This window comes from Pan troglodytes, chromosome 12, assembly GCF_028858775.2.
Source record: "Pan troglodytes isolate AG18354 chromosome 12, NHGRI_mPanTro3-v2.0_pri, whole genome shotgun sequence".
NCBI lineage: Eukaryota > Metazoa > Chordata > Mammalia > Primates > Hominidae > Pan > Pan troglodytes.
In genome coordinates this window covers 95,806,912-95,825,494 of record NC_072410.2, presented here as the reverse complement: position 1 = coordinate 95,825,494, position 18,583 = coordinate 95,806,912, and the positions used below count along the sequence as shown (strand labels likewise).

The 18,583-nt window shown below is 50.5% G+C and overlaps 1 protein-coding gene across 15 annotated transcripts; it reads left to right on the top strand.

Annotated features, from left to right (window-relative positions):
* The first annotated feature begins 1,481 nt into the window (after positions 1-1,481).
* On the top strand, positions 1,482-10,247 carry TMEM214 (transmembrane protein 214). Of its 15 annotated transcripts, none has more exons than XR_010149171.1 (19): positions 1,486-1,736; positions 2,633-2,832; positions 3,691-3,841; positions 4,150-4,284; positions 4,526-4,608; positions 5,043-5,148; positions 5,261-5,342; positions 5,633-5,734; positions 6,117-6,258; positions 6,371-6,448; positions 6,702-6,793; positions 7,040-7,088; positions 7,258-7,371; positions 7,603-7,720; positions 8,297-8,393; positions 8,583-8,751; positions 8,898-9,049; positions 9,264-9,507; positions 9,797-10,247. XR_010149171.1 is itself a non-coding variant. In XM_016948217.3 (18 exons), the coding sequence occupies exons 1-18, from the start codon at positions 1,586-1,588 to the stop codon at positions 9,388-9,390; spliced, it is 2,148 nt and encodes a 715-aa protein (XP_016803706.2). In that variant the 5' UTR covers positions 1,482-1,585; the 3' UTR covers positions 9,391-10,247. The 15 variants fall into 15 exon arrangements, 7 of the variants coding, with proteins under 7 accessions (XP_016803706.2, XP_016803708.2, XP_063645285.1 ...); XR_010149170.1 differs by having other exon boundaries at positions 6,588-6,793; XR_010149172.1 differs by lacking the exon at positions 6,371-6,448 and having other exon boundaries at positions 1,482-1,736.
* The last annotated feature ends 8,336 nt before the right edge of the window (positions 10,248-18,583 follow it).

Here is an 18,583-nt window from a genome sequence, read left to right as displayed (position 1 = left end):
CCTGTAGGAATTTGGACTCTCTTAGTTCTTACCATAATACCTCAGTATGGCAGGTAGGAATCTCATCCTCACACACAGTTGTACATGAAATAGCACATTTCCTTAATTGTGATAAGTCACTTTGATTTTATCTTCCCTCATTCTCCTCTGCTGGCATGCTTCAAGGTTCTGAAGGCTCCCAGGATACTAACACCCTCCACGCGGATGTCTGAGCAGGAACCTGTCTGCAGATGCCTCAAGTCTGGGGCTCTCCATCGCTTCCCTGACACATCTGGAACTTGGGATTGACTCTTGTGGTGGGAGGCAGAGCCTGTTCTTTCTCATTGCCTGGAAGGGGAAACCCGGCCCTGGCTGTCCCAGACCCCCAGACTTTTCTCAGCCTCCCATGAGAAGAACTCAGAGGCCGGGAGCAGTGGCTCACTCCTGTAATCCCAGCACTTTGGGAGGCTGAAGAGGGTGGATCACTGAGCCCAGGAGTTTGAGATCAGCCTGGGCAACACAGCAAAACCCCGTCTCTACAAAAAATACCAAAGATTAGCCGGGGGTGGTGGTGGGTCAGGTGATCCGTGGTGGGGGATCACCTGAGCCCTAGAAGTTGAGGCTGCAGTGAGTCGTGATCGCGCCACTGAACTCCAGCCTGGGCGACAAAGCAAGATCCTGTCTCAAAAAAAAAAAAAAATTATTCTCCATTCTCCACCTCCTACCCCAGCTCCCCCACACTCTGCCCTTTCCTCAAGCCCCCATCCTCTTCCTTGTTCTTTGGCAATAGATTTGTATAGCCCATTAAACCCGAGGTTTAATCACCAGCAACAGTAAAGCCAGCACTTTCCTAGAAGGAAGGAAGCATTTAATCTTCAAACTCTCCCTAGAGATGAGGAGCACTACTTCCCTTCCATCCTTCCAGCTCTACAAGAAAGGAAAGAAAAACAGTGGCCGGGCGCCGTGGCTCACGCCTGTAATCCCAGCACTTTGGGAGGCTGAGGGGTGGGGGTGGGGTGGGTCATTTTAGGTCAGGAGTTCGAGACCAGCCTAGCCAACATGGCGAAACCCCGTCTCTACTAAAAATACAAAAATTAGCTGGGCTTGGCAGCGGGAGCCTGTAGTCCCAGCTACTCGGGACGCTGAGGCACGAGAGTCGCTTGAACCTGGGTGGCGGAAGTTACAGTGAGCTGAGATCGCGCTACTGCACTCCAGTCTGGGCGACAGAGCGCGGCCCTGTCAATCAATCAATCAATTGATCAATAAAGGAAAGAAAAACAGAAGCAGTTCTACCAAGTCTCTCAATGCCGTGGCCTTCACATCGACGCTCAATGAACGTTCTCAGAAGGGAATCTCCTCTCCTCCCGGCCTCTTCGCCTGGGCGGGGGCCGCAGGCTGCCGCGGAAGCCTCTTCCCGATGCTCTTCGCTCAGGAGAGCCCGGCCCAGGAGAGCCCGGCCCAGGAGAGGGACTACAAGTCCCAGGCTGCCTTGCGGCGGGCGCCGAGCGCCGGGCGCGCGGTCCTGCGAGGAGACGTGGCAGAGTGCGGCGCGCCCGCGCCGGACCGGAAAGCCGGGGAAGTGGCTGAGGAGGGAGGGCTGCTAGCCATGGCGACCAAGACGGCGGGCGTGGGGCGGTGGGAGGTAGTGAAGAAGGGTCGGCGGCCTGGGGCCGGCGCCGGCGCCGGCGGCCGAGGCGGCGGCAGGAAACGCAGGGCGCTCGGGGAAGCAAACGGAGTGTGGAAATACGACCTGACCCGTGAGTACCCGCCCTGTCCCGCCGCCTACCCCAGGCCTGTCCGGCAGGGTCGCAGCGAGCCGCTCCCAGAACCTGGGCGCGAGCTCGCAGGCACATCCCCGAGCGCCACGCTTGCGTTGTCTGTTTGGAGCCTCACGGGAGGCAGACAGCTCCAGGGAAGGTTGCGGTCCTCACCTCCCAGATGAGTAAACTGAGGCCCAGTGAAGTTGGATACCTTGGCCAGGGTCATGTGTCAGAGGGGCTAGGATTCCGGTCCTCAGACGCTCAGTTCACTGCACACACTCTCCCAGCTGCCCAGGGCCCTAGCTGGTCTCTCTGGGCAGGTGTCTGAGCTTTGAAGAGGTACTGTGGATCATTATACACGGTGCCCCCTCTTTAAGTAACCAGGTCATGGAGGAAGGGACAGGAGGCCCAGCAGTGGGAGAAATGACCGCCACACACTCAACACTCACCAGGAATTATAAGTGACACCTGGTTCTTCCACTGAGGAGTGGAGAAAATTGCCACTTGTTGGTTATAGAGTTGTCATGTCGGAACCAAGAGGCGTTAGGGTAGGACCAAGATGGAAAAAGCTTGTCTTCCCAGACTAGTAGCCACTCACTGAATAAGGCAAACCTCTATATCCAACCTCTCTGCTTGTTCCTACATACTCTGATTTGTCTAATGAAGAACTGCCCCATCTTTATGAAAGAGCCCATAGACTCGAGAGCTGTAATGAAAGAAGCTACCAGGAGAACAGCCTGCCCTGCTCCTTAAGCAGTCCAAGAGGAAGGGACTTTGAGACAGGCTCTTCCCTGGAGATGAATTAGGTGGCAGTGTGGGGAAAGGGACCACTGATAGGTGAGGCCTTGGGGACTCAAGGGTGGCCTGCCTTTCTCTACCTATCTTCACCCCAGCTGCAATCCAGACCACAAGCACCCTTTATGAGCGGGGCTTTGAGAATATCATGAAGCGGCAGAATAAGGAGCAGGTCCCACCCCCTGCTGTGGAGCCTAAGAAACCAGGGAACAAGAAGCAGCCAAAGAAGGTGGCAACTCCTCCCAACCAAAACCAGAAGCAGGGCCGCTTCCGCGGCCTGGAGGAAGCACTGAAAGCTGTGAGTGTGCCTAGACATGAGACGCAGAAAGAATGGGGGCTTGAGATTTAGAGAAGATGAGAGGAGGGGGAGGTGGATGGGCAGCTGAGATCCTATGGGATTTGAAACACTTTAAGGGTTGAGAGGAGTTCAGGAAAAGATGGAAACCCCAGGGGAACAGAATGCCTGCACTTAGAATAGAAAGGAAATGGAAAATTTATAGGGAAACATGGATTGGTAAGAGGAAAGCCTTGAAGACCCAGGAACACCAGGGAGGAGATGGAGAAACTGGTTATGATTCTCTGTCCTATGGAAATACTGATCTTTCATTTTCTGTCTTGTCCTCTGTTTTCCTCTTTTTTTTTTTTTTTTTTTTTTTTTGAGCTAGAGTCTCCCTCTGTCGCCCAGGCTGGTGTGCAGTGGTGTGATCTCAGCTCACTGCAACCTCTGTCTCCTGCCTCAGCCTCCCAAGTAGCTGGGATTACAGGCGTCTGCCACCACGCCTGGCTAATTTTTGTATTTTTAGTAGAGATGGGGTTTCACTATGTTGGCCAGGCTGGTCTTGAACTCCTGACCTCAGGTGATCCGCCCACCTTGGCCTCCCAAAGTGCTGGGATTACAGGTGTGAGCCACCGCGCCTGGCCCTCTGTTTTCCTCTTGAACATGTGGAGGGCCTGAGATCAGCATTTTCAGCTGTCCTGTTCCATTCTTAAAGATGTGGGTACAGCAGAATTGCAGCATTCCATGTTCTTATGCTTAAAAATGGAATCCCTTCTTCTACTGCCACCTAGTTCAACCATTTTCCCACCCCTACCCCATTTCTTTACTCCCTCACTCACAACTAGCCATGGTGGGGGGTTGGGGGATTGTCCCTGGCAGCTGGATGTGGCAGACCTGCAGAAGGAACTGGACAAGAGCCAGAGTGTGTTCTCTGGAAACCCATCCATATGGTTGAAGGACCTGGCCAGCTATCTCAACTACAAGCTACAAGCTCCTCTAAGTGAACCCACGCTGAGCCAGCATACTCATGGTAAGTCCTTCCAGCTTCCTCAAGCTCAGACAAGTTCAAATAAATTCAAAAAGGGTGGTATAACAGATCCCAGTGCCCCACACTGTCCTGATTTCCATGGGTGATTTGGGCTGGTCTCAAATCATCGTGACTGTGAATGTTTCTGGGCCTCATTCTGTGATCCTCCCTCTGGGCCTCCTCAGAGGAAGGATCCCAGCCTCAGTGCAGGGGCCTTTGCCTCCACTCACCATTCTCAGGGAGAGCACCACAGTTCTCAGAGCTGATGGGTGTCTGGTCCTAGCACTCACATTGAGGCCTACGGGCCTTAGATTATCCCTACAGCCTGGTGAGCCGGGAGCTGCGTGGGATCATCCGAGGGCTGCTGGCGAAGGCAGCAGGGTCTCTGGAGCTCTTTTTTGACCACTGTCTGTTCACCATGTTGCAAGAGCTGGATAAGACACCAGGTGAAAGGGGCACGGGAGGGATGACCATCTTGGGAGCCTCCTCCTTTTTTTCCTGCTTCCAGTACCACTCAGTGGTTCTGTTTCCAGCAGAGAAATGTGCTAACCTTGACACTTTTTGGAAAGTGTGGAGGAAGTTAGGAGTCAGTGGACCTGGGGCCTGGGCTCACCGCTGACAAATGGGAGATTTCAGGTTTGGGATGCCAAATAATGTGAGTAGGTGTGAGAATGTGTATCTCTCCAGGGGAGTCACTACATGGTTACCGCATCTGTATCCAGGCCATCCTGCAAGACAAGCCCAAGATTGCCACCGCAAACCTAGGCAAGGTGAGCTCTCAGTGATGGTGGGGACGCTAGGAAGCTAGGACTGGGGAGGCTGGGCAGAATCTACGTTGTTGGACTCAGGTTTGGGATAGTGGAAGACCTGTAAGCCTAGTAATAATGGGTAACACTATTAGCACTTATCCTGTGTGTGTGCTCTGGAAACATAGGAGCAAGGTACTGCTATTATTTCCCATTTTTATAGATGAAAAGATTGAGCCACAGAGGAGTTCAGTAACTTTCCTAGGCTCAGTCATCCAGTAAATGGCAGAGTATGGGCGAAGCCCACAAACAGAACCTGCACCACGTGGCCATAGTGCTCCACTCTTGCTCGGCCTGTCCTCCCTCTTCCAGTTGACATCTCCCTTCCCTCCTGGCTTTGGGGGGTGCTCCTGGTGTTTTGTCCTATCCCAATCTGCCTTCCCCACTGGTCTCCTCAGTTCCTGGAACTGCTGAGGTCCCACCAGAGCCGACCAGCAAAGTGTCTGACCATCATGTGGGCCCTGGGTCAAGCAGGTTTTGCCAACCTCACCGAGGGACTGAAAGGTAACAGGGAAATAGGGAAGAAAGAGGGAGGGTCTCGGAGCTGGAAAACTCCTCTTTGATGCCCCCAGTAGGTGCAAGCCTGAGGCCTCCCTCCTGACTTTTACCCCTGCAGTGTGGCTGGGGATCATGCTGCCTGTGCTGGGCATCAAGTCTCTGTCTCCCTTTGCCATCACATACCTGGATCGGCTGCTCCTGTGAGTAATGGGAGGGCAGCAAGGGGAAGGCTCAGGGTGTCCCAAGTGGCTGTTATAGCAAAATGGGAGGCTATGATCTTGGTCTCCATGGATATGAGGAAAATCAGGACCAGCTTCTCCCACCACCTTAGAATGTGATGGTGAGGAAGGAAGAAGAGGGAGCTATTAAGGGCTGGCAGATGGGGTAGAGTTTATACCCTTTTTCCTAGATGTTGGCTTAGCTGGGGTCATGGCCAAAACAGCTGGCATGGGTGGTGGTGTCCAGCAAGCCTGTTTCTTCATCCCCACAGGATGCATCCCAACCTTACCAAGGGCTTCGGCATGATTGGCCCCAAGGACTTCTTCCCACTTCTGGACTTTGCCTATATGCCGAACAACTCCCTGACACCCAGGTAGGACTGCTCTGGGGCACACCTGCTGAGAAGGGACCACAGCACCAGAACCACACTACATATTCCCATCTCTTCTTCCCCAGCCATCCTAGATCTGAGATTTGCAACCTGGAAGTCCAAGAGTAGGTTTCAAGGGAACAGTGACCCCTTGAAATTATATGGACCCTTGAGTGTGATTGGCATATGGGCATTTTCTTAGGGATAGGGTCCATGGCTTTCAACAGATTTCCAAGGAGTCTCTGAGTAAAAAGATTCAGAGCCATTGCAAGGTCCTCAGTGGCTATTCCCCACAGGCAGGCATGGGCTCTGAAGCAAGCAAAAGGTTCATATCATACAGCTCCACTTATAGCTTATGCCTGTCTTTCCTCCCCACCCCACCCAGCCTGCAGGAGCAGCTGTGTCAGCTCTACCCCCGACTGAAAGTGCTGGCATTTGGAGCAAAGCTGGATTCCACCCTGCATACCTACTTCCCTTCTTTCCTGTCCAGAGCCACCCCTAGCTGTCCCCCTGAGATGAAGAAAGAGGTGAGGATATGGTGGGAGGCTTTTTCTCCTTCCCCAGGGGTCAGCTGTAGCGGTCCCTATCTGCTGACAAAGGCCTTGCCTTCACAGAGCCCATTCTGAGGCTTTTCCTTAGCTCCCTGTTGACAGCTGCCTGCCCCGCTCACTCGAGCTTCACCCTCAGAAGATGGATCCCAAGAGACAGCACATTCAGGTCTGGGTGGTTTCTGATGCCCGTCTCTTGCAGATAGTGATCTTTGAGCTCAAAGCTCTAGCTCAGGAGCCCCAGCCTCCTGCTTTACAGCCTCTCAGAGAGCTTTCTGGAGTCTTGACACTGTTTCTCCACCCCTTAGGGTGGATGTGCGGCCTGGATGGCCTCGCTTACGGGAAGGGGATCACCTCTTAGCACTCCCCGCCTCTGCCAGCCCCATGCCCCCAGCAGCCTCTCCCTCTGTCGTGCTGTGCAGCTCCTGAGCAGCCTGACTGAGTGCCTGATGGTGGACCCCCTCAGTGCCAGCGTCTGGAGGCAGCTGTACCCTAAGCACCTGTCACAGTCCAGGCAGGTGGGGTGGGAGGCCAGCCTGTCCCTGTGCTAGAAGCAGAAGGGGAGCCTGGGTCACTGTCCCATGGCCTGACACCTTTCAGGCTGAGTGGGAACATTGCTGGAGCAGCCTCTAGGAAGCTGCTGCTCTGTGGGTGGTAGGTGGAGGGTCTTTCAGCCTGAAGGAGCCAGGGCTAATGGAGGACAGGAGGATGGGTGTGGCTGCGCGAGCCACCTGACTAGGGGGTTGTGCTTTCCCCACAGCCTTCTGCTGGAGCACTTGCTCAGCTCCTGGGAGCAGATTCCCAAGAAGGTGAGGAGCTGGGAGGACGTGGCAGGTTGAGCCCTGTCTGGATTCTAGGTTCTGAGTGGGGGCTCCTCAGCCACTGTCCCTTCCCTGAGAAGGGACCCTGTTGGCATGGAAAATGAAGCAGGATGGAAGCTCTGGATTCCCTCACAGGCCAGACCTTTCTTGTCCATAGGTACAGAAGTCTTTGCAAGAAACCATTCAGTCCCTCAAGCTTACCAACCAGGAGCTGCTGAGGAAGGGTAGCAGTAACAACCAGGATGTCGTCACCTGTGACATGGCCTGCAAGGTGCTGGTACCCGGTCCTCTCCAGCCCACACGCTATCTTACATCTCTGTCTCAGCACACCTGGGTTGGGCCTGTATCACATTCCTGCCCCACCTGTCTGGAGCCCCCCACTGCCTCCAGGATAATGTGAAGGCTTGACGCTCTTTCGGGAAGGCCTGGCCTGAGGTCTGCCCTCAGAGGCAAAGACCAGCCCCTCGCTTCTGACAACTGTCATCTGCTCCCCTCCCACCAGGGCCTGTTGCAGCAGGTTCAGGGTCCTCGGCTGCCCTGGACGCGGCTCCTCCTGTTGCTGCTGGTCTTCGCTGTAGGCTTCCTGTGCCATGACCTCCGGTCACACAGCTCTTTCCAGGGTAAGCAGCAATGGGCAAGCGAGGAGGATGGCGTGGGCGGGGCACAGAGCTACACGTAGCACCACCACCCCGCCCCCAGCAGCACACATCTTTGTCCTGATGAGTTCTCAATCCTGCAGAGTAAACACTTTACAGACAGATTTTTTTGTCCACAGATATGACACTACCATTTCAGATTGAACTAGGACTTCGCAGTATAGAAGTGCTTGCATATTCATAGTATCATTTTAGTAGGTGTTACCTCCTTTTAACTCCTGAGGAAATGGTCTCAGAAAGATGTAGCAATTAGCTTTAGGTCATAGCTAGTAAGTAGAAGGGCAGACCCTCAACCTGAGGCTTCCTGAAGCCTGAGCCTAGGCTCCAACCGGCAGCTGCATTCCTGCACACCTGGCCCAGCAGGAGAAGGGCAGCTCTGCATGCCTCCCTCCACAGCAGCCTGGAGCTGGCTTTGTGGCCCTGTGAGAACACAAAGCTCTGCCCAGCGCCTCGCTGTGCCTGCTCTGGGCCCTGTAGTGTCTGTCTCCCCAGTCCCTGCCCCTCTCACCTCCCAGCTCACCAGAGGCCCCCTTTACTTAGCCTCCCTTACTGGCCGGTTGCTTCGATCATCTGGCTTCTTACCTGCTAGCCAACAAGCGTGTGCCAAGCTCTTCTCCTACAGTCTGCAAGGCTACAGGTGAGCTCCTCCCAGGGAGGGGAGAGGAGAGGCAGAAGAGAGAAGGCCTGGGTGTCAGGGAGGCGACAGTCAGTGGGAAGCGCTTGTGATTCTCCTTTCCCACGGCCTCCCTTTCCCCAGCTGTTTCTTGGGAGCTAAGTGGGCCTGAGGAGACTCAGAGCCCTCTTCCCCCACTTCCATCTTCCACAGCTGGCTGGAGGAGACACTGCCGCTCTGGGGCTCCCACCTGCTCACCGTGGTGCGGCCCAGCTTGCAGCTGGCCTGGGCTCACACCAATGCCACAGTCAGCTTCCTTTCTGCCCACTGTGCCTCTCACCTTGCGTGGTTTGGTGACAGTCTCACCAGTCTCTCTCAGAGGGTAAGTCAGAGACAGGGAGTCAAATAAGGGGCTGGTTTTCCCAGGAGCAGAATCCTGGGAAAGGAGCAGCACTGTGTGGCCTGAGTCTTTAGGGCCAGGATGCAGTTCCCTGGATACTCTGACCCCATCCATTCTCCATGGTCCAGCTACAGATCCAGCTCCCCGATTCCGTGAATCAGCTACTCTGCTATCTGAGAGAGCTGCCCCTGCTTTTCCACCAGAATGTGCTGCTGCCACTGTGGCACCTCTTGCTTGAGGCCCTGGCCCGGGCCCAGGAGCACTGCCATGAGGCATGCAGGTGAGACCTTTGCCCAGGGCTCCGGCAGGATCCCCAGCAGCCCCATTCCCGGGCCCCAGGGACAAGCCATCTCTATCCAGTCTCCCACACTGTCCTGCCCCTCGCTCCCATCCCTGGCCACCCTGGGATGAGGGTTGTGGGTCTAAGCTTTCAGCCCCGAAAGTTGACACAGCTACACACGTGCATACTCAGAAATGTTCCACTTTCCTTCCAGAGGTGAGGTGACCTGGGACTGCATGAAGACACAGCTCAGTGAGGCTGTCCACTGGACCTGGCTTTGCCTACAGGACATTACAGTGGCTTTCTTGGACTGGGCACTTGCCCTGATATCCCAGCAGTAGGCCCTGCCTTCCTGGCCACTGATTTCTGCATGGGTAGACCATCCAAGACTGCAGCGGGTAGAAGGTGGCAGTTCTTCATGGCAGTCTTTTTAACTTGGTGCCTGAGTTCTCTCCTAGGCAAGTGGCCAGTTGCCTCCACCTCAGTTCTTCCATCTTTGGTGGGGACAGGGCCCAGCAGCATCTCAGCCTCCTACCCACAATTCCACTGAAAACTTTTCTGGCCCTACTGCACATGGCCCCCAGCCTCCATCCTTGTGCTGGTAGCCTCTCACAACTCCGCCCTTGCCCTCTGCCTTCCACTTCCTTCCATCTCATTTCTAAACCCCAAACAGCTCATCTCTAAAAAGATAGAACTCCCAGCAGGTGGCTTCTGTGTTCTTCTGACAAATGATTCCTGCTTCTCCAGACTTTAGCAGCCTCCTGTTCCCATTCTTGGTCACAGCTCTAGCCACAGCAGAAGGAAAGGGGCTTCCAGAAGAATATAGCACCGCATTGGGAAACAGCAGCCTCACCTCCACCTGAAGCCTGGGTGTGGCTGTCAGTGGCCATGGGGAGCTGGATGGAAATGCCTCTCACTTCAAAATGCCCAGCCTGCCCCAAATGCCTCTAAGCCCCTCCCTGTCCCCTCCCTTGTAGTCCTACTTCTTCCAACTTTCCATTCCCCATCATGCTGGGGGTCTCGGTCACAAGGCTCAGCTTCTCTCCACTGTCCATCCCTCCTATCATCTGTAGAGCAGAGCCCAGGTAGTTGTGTGCCTTGGGCCCAGGGAACCCTCCATCAACCTGAGACAGGACTCAGCATATGGTTCTTGGGTATGCCCTACCAGGTGGAATAAAGGACACAGATTTGATTTCTAGCATTCTTGTCTGCATCCTCATATAGAAATTCCCCTAGTTATGGTTCAGAATAACAAAATCCTGGGCCCTTGCCCTCCTGAAGACTGTAGCCGTGGCTGTAATTAAGCTCCTGGTGGGGGAAGCCCACACACATGGTTCTAAAGTTTGACCTGGTGGGTGTTCTAGACACTTCTCTTGCTACCCTAATTATAGTGTCTGACTTGTCACTGTGATTCACGTCCCAGATTTGCCTTGATAGTTTTACGCTTAGAAAAGCAGGGGGCTGTCTCCTAGGGGAATTCTTGGCCAGTGACCAGGAGGTGTCCTTTCCTTGCCAGGACCTTCATTTTATAGAGCAGTGAGTGAAAGATTTAGAACTCCAAGGGACACATGAGTCCAAGGTTTATCACCGAAGCCCCTTTTTATTTTTGACTTGAGACTATAAGGAGTTAGATAACTCTGCTGGTTTCTTAGTTCTCAATTTTGTTTCCTTAAATGTTTCAAGTCAGCAGTACTAGAGATACGCTCTAGCAGTTCTCAAAGGCAGATTCAGCTTCCCTCATAAACTCCCATGACACTCAGCAGGTATGATGGCCAGTTATCACTTCCCCTCTCACACGGTGCCCTGAGACACTCCACTTTTTCAGTGGTTCGAATATAAAGTAGCAGATGTAGGAAAGTATTGACCCAAAGTGAGGTCATGAATACAACAGCATCTCGTGTTCGCTACGTTTCCTCTGGAATTAGCCCACAAGCAGACCCCTTGCTCTCCTAGTGGCAATTAACCATGACCATCTTCCTGGAGAAGAGAAACTACCTGGCAAAGGGCCAAAGTCTTAGGACTGCTGGGCAGGAGAACTGGCCTGTGTTCAAGGTGAGTTGGAGAAAGGTGGCAGTTGTGAGAATGGGTCGACAATGGCACAGGGAGGACAAGTTTGGTGATAACTGTTGTAGAAGTCCAAGGCTGCATCCAGCGAACCAAGGATGCCACAAGTGCTGTGTTGGCTTCTAATGTGTGACTATATTTACCTTGCTGGGTTCATTTAACTTCTGACACTAAAATCCTGGGGAGCAACATTTTTCATCAACTTAGATTAATTGTGGTCTCTACTTACAGGAACACTGACAGCTTAATTGACTTTATTCGATAGATACAGTTTTTTGACCCAATGTTGAAATTGTCTGAAATTTTTCCTGTGTGGTGGACTAGTCCAATACTGCACCTGCTCTGCATTAAAGCAAAACCAGATGTCCAGGCATTTCATTTTTGCAGAGCTGTCAACAAACAGGAGTCCAAGCGGGGCCAGTAAATTGAACCAGCGTAGGCTAGCAGAGTATATGACAGTGATGCTGACAGGTGGGGCAGTCACACTGTAACTATTGCTGTTATTGGAAGAACCAAAAGGAGCTGACACCTCAGAGAGTCACACATCTGGACAGTAACTCCACACAGCTGAAGTTCAACCGATAACACACCATAAAGCTGAAGGGCAGTTAAGAGTATGGTTATCTCTTACTAACTTTATTACCAGTTCTTTTGTGGACTTGAAAATAATATGCATGACTCACTTTGAAACATCCTTTCATTTTCCTAAGTCTCCAGCAGATTTCTGGATTTCTCTGGTTATTTGTATCCAATCCACACTTCAGTTCTAGAGCAGGGCAGCTTGACGGGTAGCCTGACTTACTACGATGGATGTCACTAGGCAGATAGTGTTGCTGAGCTCATGCCTGCTACGTTGCCAGTCCATTCACAAAATGCCACCACCATAAAGAGGGCGGGTTGTTTCCCACAGAGCCAGGCACACCTGCCCTGCCCTGTTACAGAATGACCCAGTGTCAATTACACAGGCATTTGTTTTTTGCTTTAAAGAAACGGGGTCTTGCCCTGTTGCCCAGGCTGGAGTGAAGTGGTTCGTGATCATAGCTCACCGCAGCCTCAAAATCCTGGGCTCAATGATCCTCACACCACAGCCTCCCAAGTATTTGGGCCTACAGGTGCGTGCCACCATGCCCGCCTCCTTTTTTAAAAATTTTTTGTAGAGATGGCTGCTCACTATGTTGCCTAGGCTGGTCCCATTGATTATAGGTTCATTGGTTCATATAATCAGTAAACTCCAGGTCTCTAGTGATCCTCCACCTTGGCTTCCCAAAGTGTTGGGATATTACAGGCATGAGCCGCCGTGCCCGGCCCTATACAGACATTTCAGTGGTTCAATGACCTCTGAGCATTTTGTTGTCTTACCTCACCTAAAGGAGTTTAAATTTAAGTGGACACTTAGAGTGATCTGTTTTTACTACATACCCTTCACAGTTGTTGAGGGGAGAAAGGGCCTTGCTTTTCCCTATGTGTATTCCCTTTATACTGGGCAGTTTTGGTGCTCTACTTGAGGTATAAGAAGGATTTTGGAGGGAGTGTCCACTGTTCAGGGTATGAGTGAATATTTAGTAAATATTGACTATTCTGCCTATTAATACAAATGTTGACTTTGAATGTGTTGTTGGATGTGCCTTGATATAACTTCTTTTTGTGTTAGCACATCACTTACTAATTTTTGAATAGACTTTTGTTTGTTTGTTTGAGACAGAGTTTTGCTCTCGTTCCCCAGGCTGGAGTACAATGGCGTGATCTCGGCTCCCTGCAACCTCCGCTTCCCAGGTTCAAGTGATTCTCCTGCCTCAGCCTCCCAAGTAGCTGGGACCACAGGTGCCTGCCACCATGCCCAGCTAATCTTTTGTATTTTTAGTGGAGAGGGGGTTTCACCATGTTGGCTAGGCTGGTCTCAAACTCCTGACCTCAGGTGATCCACCCGCCTTGCCCTCCCAAAGTGCTGGGATTACAGGCATGAGCCACCATGCCTGGCTTGAATAGACTATTTTTTAGAGCAGTTTTAGGTTCACATCAAAATTGAGTGAGAGTTTCCATATATTTCCTCCCCAACCCGCCCCCACCACAGCCTCCCCCACCATCAACATCCCATACCGCTGTGGTACATTTGTTGTAATCAATGAACCTACATTGACACATCGTCCATAATGTAAGTCCATAGCTTACATTAGGGTTCGCTATCTGCGTTGTACACTCTGTAGGTTTTGATAACTGTCTAATAGCATGTATACACCATTATACAGAAGAGTTTCACTGCCATGAAAATCTCCTGTGCTCTACCTATTCCTCCCTCCCTTCTTCCCCCAGAGCCCAAGGAACCACTGATCTTTTACTCTCTCCAGTTTTGTCTTTTCCAGAATGCCATATAGTCAAAATCATACTATGTGGCCTTTTCAGATTGGCTTCTTTCATTTGGTAATTTTTTTTTTTTTTTTTTTTTTGAGACAGGGTCTTACACTGTCACCCAGGCTGGAGTGCAGTGGTGCAATCTTGACTCACTGCAACCTCTGCCTCCTGGTTTCAAGCGATTCTCCTGCCTCAACCTCCCAAGTAGCTGAGAGTACAGGTGCGTGCCACCAGCCCTGGCTAATTTTTGTATTTTTGCTAGAGACAGGGTGTCACCATGCTGGCCAGGCTGGTCTCAAACTCCTGTACTCAAGTGATCCACCTGTCTCGGCCTCCCAAAGTGCTGGGATTACAGGCATGAGACACCACACCCGGCCATTTGGTAATTTGTCTTTAAGATTCTTCCATGTCTTTTCATGGCGAGATAGCTCATTTCTTCTTAGCACTGTATAATATCCCATTGTCTGGATGTACGACAGTGTATCCATTCACCTACTGAAGGACATCTTGGTTGCTTCCAAGTTTCCCAGTTATGAGTAAAGCTGCTATAAACCTCTGAGTTTAGGTTTTTGTGTGGGCATAAGTTTTCAAACACATTTAGTTAAATACCAAGGACCACAATTGATCATATGATAAGAGTATGTTTAGTTTTGTAAAAAACATCAAGCTGTCTTCCAAAGTGGCTGTACCATTTTGCATTCTCATCAGTAGTGAATTAGAGTTCCTATTACTATGCATCTTCATTTGGTTTTGTCAGTATTTTGGATTTTCACCATTCTCATAGGTGGATGAAGATATTTAATTTGCAATTCCCTAGTGAAATTGAGCATCTTTTCATATGCTTATTTGCCATTTGTATATCTTCTTTGGTGAGGTGTCCAGATCTTTTCTCCATTTTCTAATTGGGTTGTTCATTTTCTTATTGCTGAGGGTTTTTTGTTTTGTTTTGTTTTGTTTGTTTTGGTTTTAAGAAACAGGGTCTTGCTCTGTCACGCAGGCTGGAGTGCAATGGTGCAATTATAGCTCACTGCAACCTCAGTCCTCCCACCTCAGCTTCCCGAGTAGCTAGGACTACAGGTACACACCACCACGCCAGGCTAATTCAAAAAAATTTTTTTGTAGACATTGCTGTGTCACCCAGGCTGGTTTCAAACTCTCAGCCTCAAGCGATTTTCCTGCCTCTGCCTCCCAAAGTGCTGGGATTATAGGTGTGAACCACTGTGTCTGCCCTTATTGTGGAGTTTTAAGAGTTCTTTGTATATTTTGGATAACAGTCCTTTATTAGATATGCCTTTTGGAAATATTTTCTCCCACTCTGTGGCTTTTACAATTGTTTTAAATAGCTATCTTATACATTATCTACAATAAAACATATTTACACCTTTCATAGTTTATATATTTCCAAATACCCTAGACTTCATCCATAGATATACTCTTCAGATATATGAGTGGGTGCTATTATTAACAGCTCACCTCACTTGGAAGGCCAGGAGATATCCAGTCTGTCCCAGACAGCTCCATGGAAATTACTACACATTTTTTTTTTTTTTGGAAACGGAGTCTCACTCTGTCACCCAGGCTGGAGTACAGTGGCACGATCTTGGCTCACTGCAACTTCCGCCTCCCGGGTTCAAGCAATTCTCCTGCCTCAGCCTCCCGAGTACCTGGGACTACAGGCATGTGCCACCACGCCCGGCTAATTGTTTGTATTTTTGGTAGAGACAGGGTTTCACTGTGTTAGCCAAGATGGTCTCGATCTCCTGACCTCGTGATCTGCCCGCCTTGGCCTCCCAAAGTACTGGGATTACAGGCATGAGCCACCACGCCCAGTCTACTACACATATTTTAAGTTACGATGCCTCCCACCAAAGAGAAAGATTTAGTTTCCAGGTAGTAAATATTTTTCTTATTTTCTTTTTAATTTTATTTTTTATTGTTTTGAGACGGAGTCTCACTCAGTTGCCCAGGCTGGAGTACAGTGGCGCCATCTCGGCTCACTGCAGCCTCCACCTCCTGGGTTCAGGCAATTCTGCCTCAGTCTCCCGAGTAGCTGGGATTACAGATGTAAGCCACCACTTCCTATTAGTAGAGACCAGGGTTTCTCCCTGTTGGCCAGGCTGATCTCAAACTCCTGGCCTCAAGTGATCCTCCCGCCTAGGCCTCCCCCAGTGCTGGAATTACAGACGTGAGTTACTGCACCTGGCCTTATTTTATTATTATTATTTTTGAGACAGGGTCTCACTCTGTTACCAAGGCTGCACTGCAGTGGCTTGATCACAGCTCATTGCAGCCTCAACCTCCCTGCACTCAGGTGATCCTCCCACCTCAACCTCCTGAGTAGCTGGAACTACAGGCATACGCCACTATGCCCAGCTAATTTTTGTATTTTTTTTAAGAAATGGGGTTTCACAATGTTGCCCAGGGTGGTCTTGAACTCTTGAGCTTAAGCCATCTTCCCACCTCAGCCACCCAAAGTGCTGGGATTACAGGCATGTACCACCACGCCCAGAAGTTACATTTTTAATTTTCTTTCAGACTGTTCATTATTGGTGTAAAGAAGCTCAATTTGTTTTTTTGCATGTTGATCTTGTTCTCTGCAACTTTGCTGAATTTTCTCTAATAGTTTTTTTTTCTTCTAATAGTTTTTTGGTAGATTCTTTGGTATTTTCTATATATAAGACAATATAGTCTGCAAATAGGGATAGTTTTATTTCTTCTTTTCTATGTTGGATGCTTTTTATTTCTTTTTCTTGTTTAGTTGTTCTGGCCAGAAATTCTAGTACAATGTTGAGTAGCAACAGTGAAAGTAGGCATCTTTGTCTTGTTCCTGACCTTAGTGGTTGTTCCTGACCTTCACCGTTGAGTGTTATGTTAGCTGTGGGTTTTTCATAAATATTCTTTATCATGCTGAGGAAGTCCTATTTCTAGTTTTCTGAGTTTCTACTTTTCATGAAAGGGTGATGAATTCTGTCACCCTTTCCTGTATCAATTGAGATAATGTGGTTTTTTTCCTTCATTTTATTAATGTGGTATATTACATTGATTTATTTTTCTTTTTTTCTTTTTTTGAGATGGAGCCTTCCTCTGTCTCCCAAGCTGGAGTGCAGTGGCCGGCTCACTGCAGCCCCTGCCTCCTGGGTTCAAGCGATTCTCCTGCCTCAGCCTCCCGAGTAGCTGGGATTACAGGCGTGCACCACCATGCCCAGCTAATTTTTGTATTTTTAGTAGAGATGAGGTTTCACTGTGTTGGCCAGGCTGGTCTCAAACTCCTGGCCTCAGGTGATCCGCCCACCTGGGCCTCCCAAAGTGCTGGGATTACAGGCGTAAGCCACCAGGCCCGGCCTACATTTATTTATTTTTCTTATGTTGAACACCCTTACATTCCTTCAATAAGTCTAACTTGGTCACGGTTTTCTCCTTTTAATATGCTATTGGATTCAGTTTGCTCGTATTTTGTTGAGGATTTTTGCATCAATATTCATAAGGGATGTTGATCTGCAGTCTTCTTGTGGTCTTTTGGTCTGGCTGTGCCATCAGAATGATGCTGGCCTCATATAATCAATTAAAAAGTGTTCCCTTTTCTATTTTTTCGAACGGTTTGAAAGGATTGGTGTTACCTTCATTTAGTGATCTGAGAGAAAAAAAAGGACTGGTGTTAATTCTTTAAATGTTTGGTAGCATTCACATGGAAGTCTTCTGATCCTGGACTTCTTTCTGTTGAGAGGTTTTTGTTTGTTTGTTTGTTGAGACGGAGTCTCGCTCTGTCGCCCAGGGTGGAGTGCAGTGGCACGATCTCGGCTCACTGCAACCTCCGCCTCCTGGGTTCAAGGGATTCTCCTGCCTCAGCCTCCCGAGTAGCTAGGATTACAGGCATGCGCCACCACGTCCGGCTAATTTTTTATTTTTAGTAGAGAAGGGGTTTCCATGTTGGCCAGGCTGGTGTCGAACTCCTGAACTCAGGTAATTCACCCGCCTCGGCTTCCCGAAATGTTGGGATTACAGGCGTGAGCCACCGCGTGTGGCCTTTTCTTTGAGACAGAGTCTCTCTCTGTCTCCCAGGCTGTTGTGCAGTGGCGCACTCTAGGCCCACTGCAATCCGCCTCCCAAGTTCAAGCGATTCTCCTGCCTCAGGCTCCCGAGTTGCTGGGGATTACCGGAGTGGTAGGCGCTCACTACCACTCCCGGCTGCTTTTTTTTTTTTTTTTTTTTTTTTTTTTTTTTTTTTGAGACGGAGTTTCGCTCTTGTTGCCTAGGCTGGAGTGGCGCGATCTCGGTTCACTGCAAACTCCGCCTCCCGAGTTCAAGCGATTCTCCCACCTCAGCCTCCGGAGTAGCTGGGATTACAGGCGCGCGCCACCATCCTCTGCTAATTATTTTTGTATGTTAGTAGAGACAGGTTTCACCATGTTGGCCAGGCTGGTCTGCAACTCTTGAACTCCGGGGATCCGCCCACCTCGGCCTTCCAAAGTGCTGGGATTACAGGTGTGAGCCACCGCGCCTGGCCATGAACGTGATTTTTTGATATTGAATAATAAAAGCTATGCAGATCTTCTATATTCTTCTATCTAAATGTTGACACAACTTTATATCTAGAAACTTCGGATTTAAAGCTCAGCCCGAGAGAACCCATCAAATGTTGGAGCTGCAAGGGGCTAGAAAGCATCACCAGACCTGGATTCCCGGGCGATGTTGGCTCAAGGTAGCACAGGACGTTGGCCCAGAGCTGGAAATTGAGGCCAGGTCTTCCGGCACACCCCCACCCCACAGGACGACCAAGCAAGGCTTCACAGAGGAGTTGGGGGTTAGGTTTATTTCTGTTGTTAAAAACCCGGTGAGCAAAAGGTTGTGGAAAAAACACATGCAAAAGACAGGCGAAGGTGTGAGCTGGATAGGGACAAAGATGGGGGAACCCGTGGGGTCACTCCTTGACCCCACCCGGGACACCTAGACATCCACAGTGTCGGGGGAGGGGCCCCAGACCAGGCAGAAGACCCTTCCCCGGCCCTGGGGAACCCAAGATTTCCGAGAGTAAGCGGACCTGTGCAAAGACCCACAAGGGAGGCCAGTGGCCTGTGCTGGGCACTGTACAGCCGCCCCGACCCCGACCTCACGTGGGCCTCG

What these genes read in the sequence shown, in the direction of transcription:
- TMEM214 (XM_063789215.1), top strand. Translation starts at nt 1,586, where the DNA reads ATGGCGACCAAGACGGCGGGCGTGGGGCGGTGGGAGGTAGTGAAGAAG. An exon ending in GTGGAAATACGACCTGACCC is followed by an intron (nt 1,737 to 2,632) that starts GTGAGTACCCGC and finishes TCTTCACCCCAG; the next exon opens with CTGCAATCCAGACCACAAGC. An exon ending in TGGAGGAAGCACTGAAAGCT is followed by an intron (nt 2,833 to 3,690) that starts GTGAGTGTGCCT and finishes TGTCCCTGGCAG; the next exon opens with CTGGATGTGGCAGACCTGCA.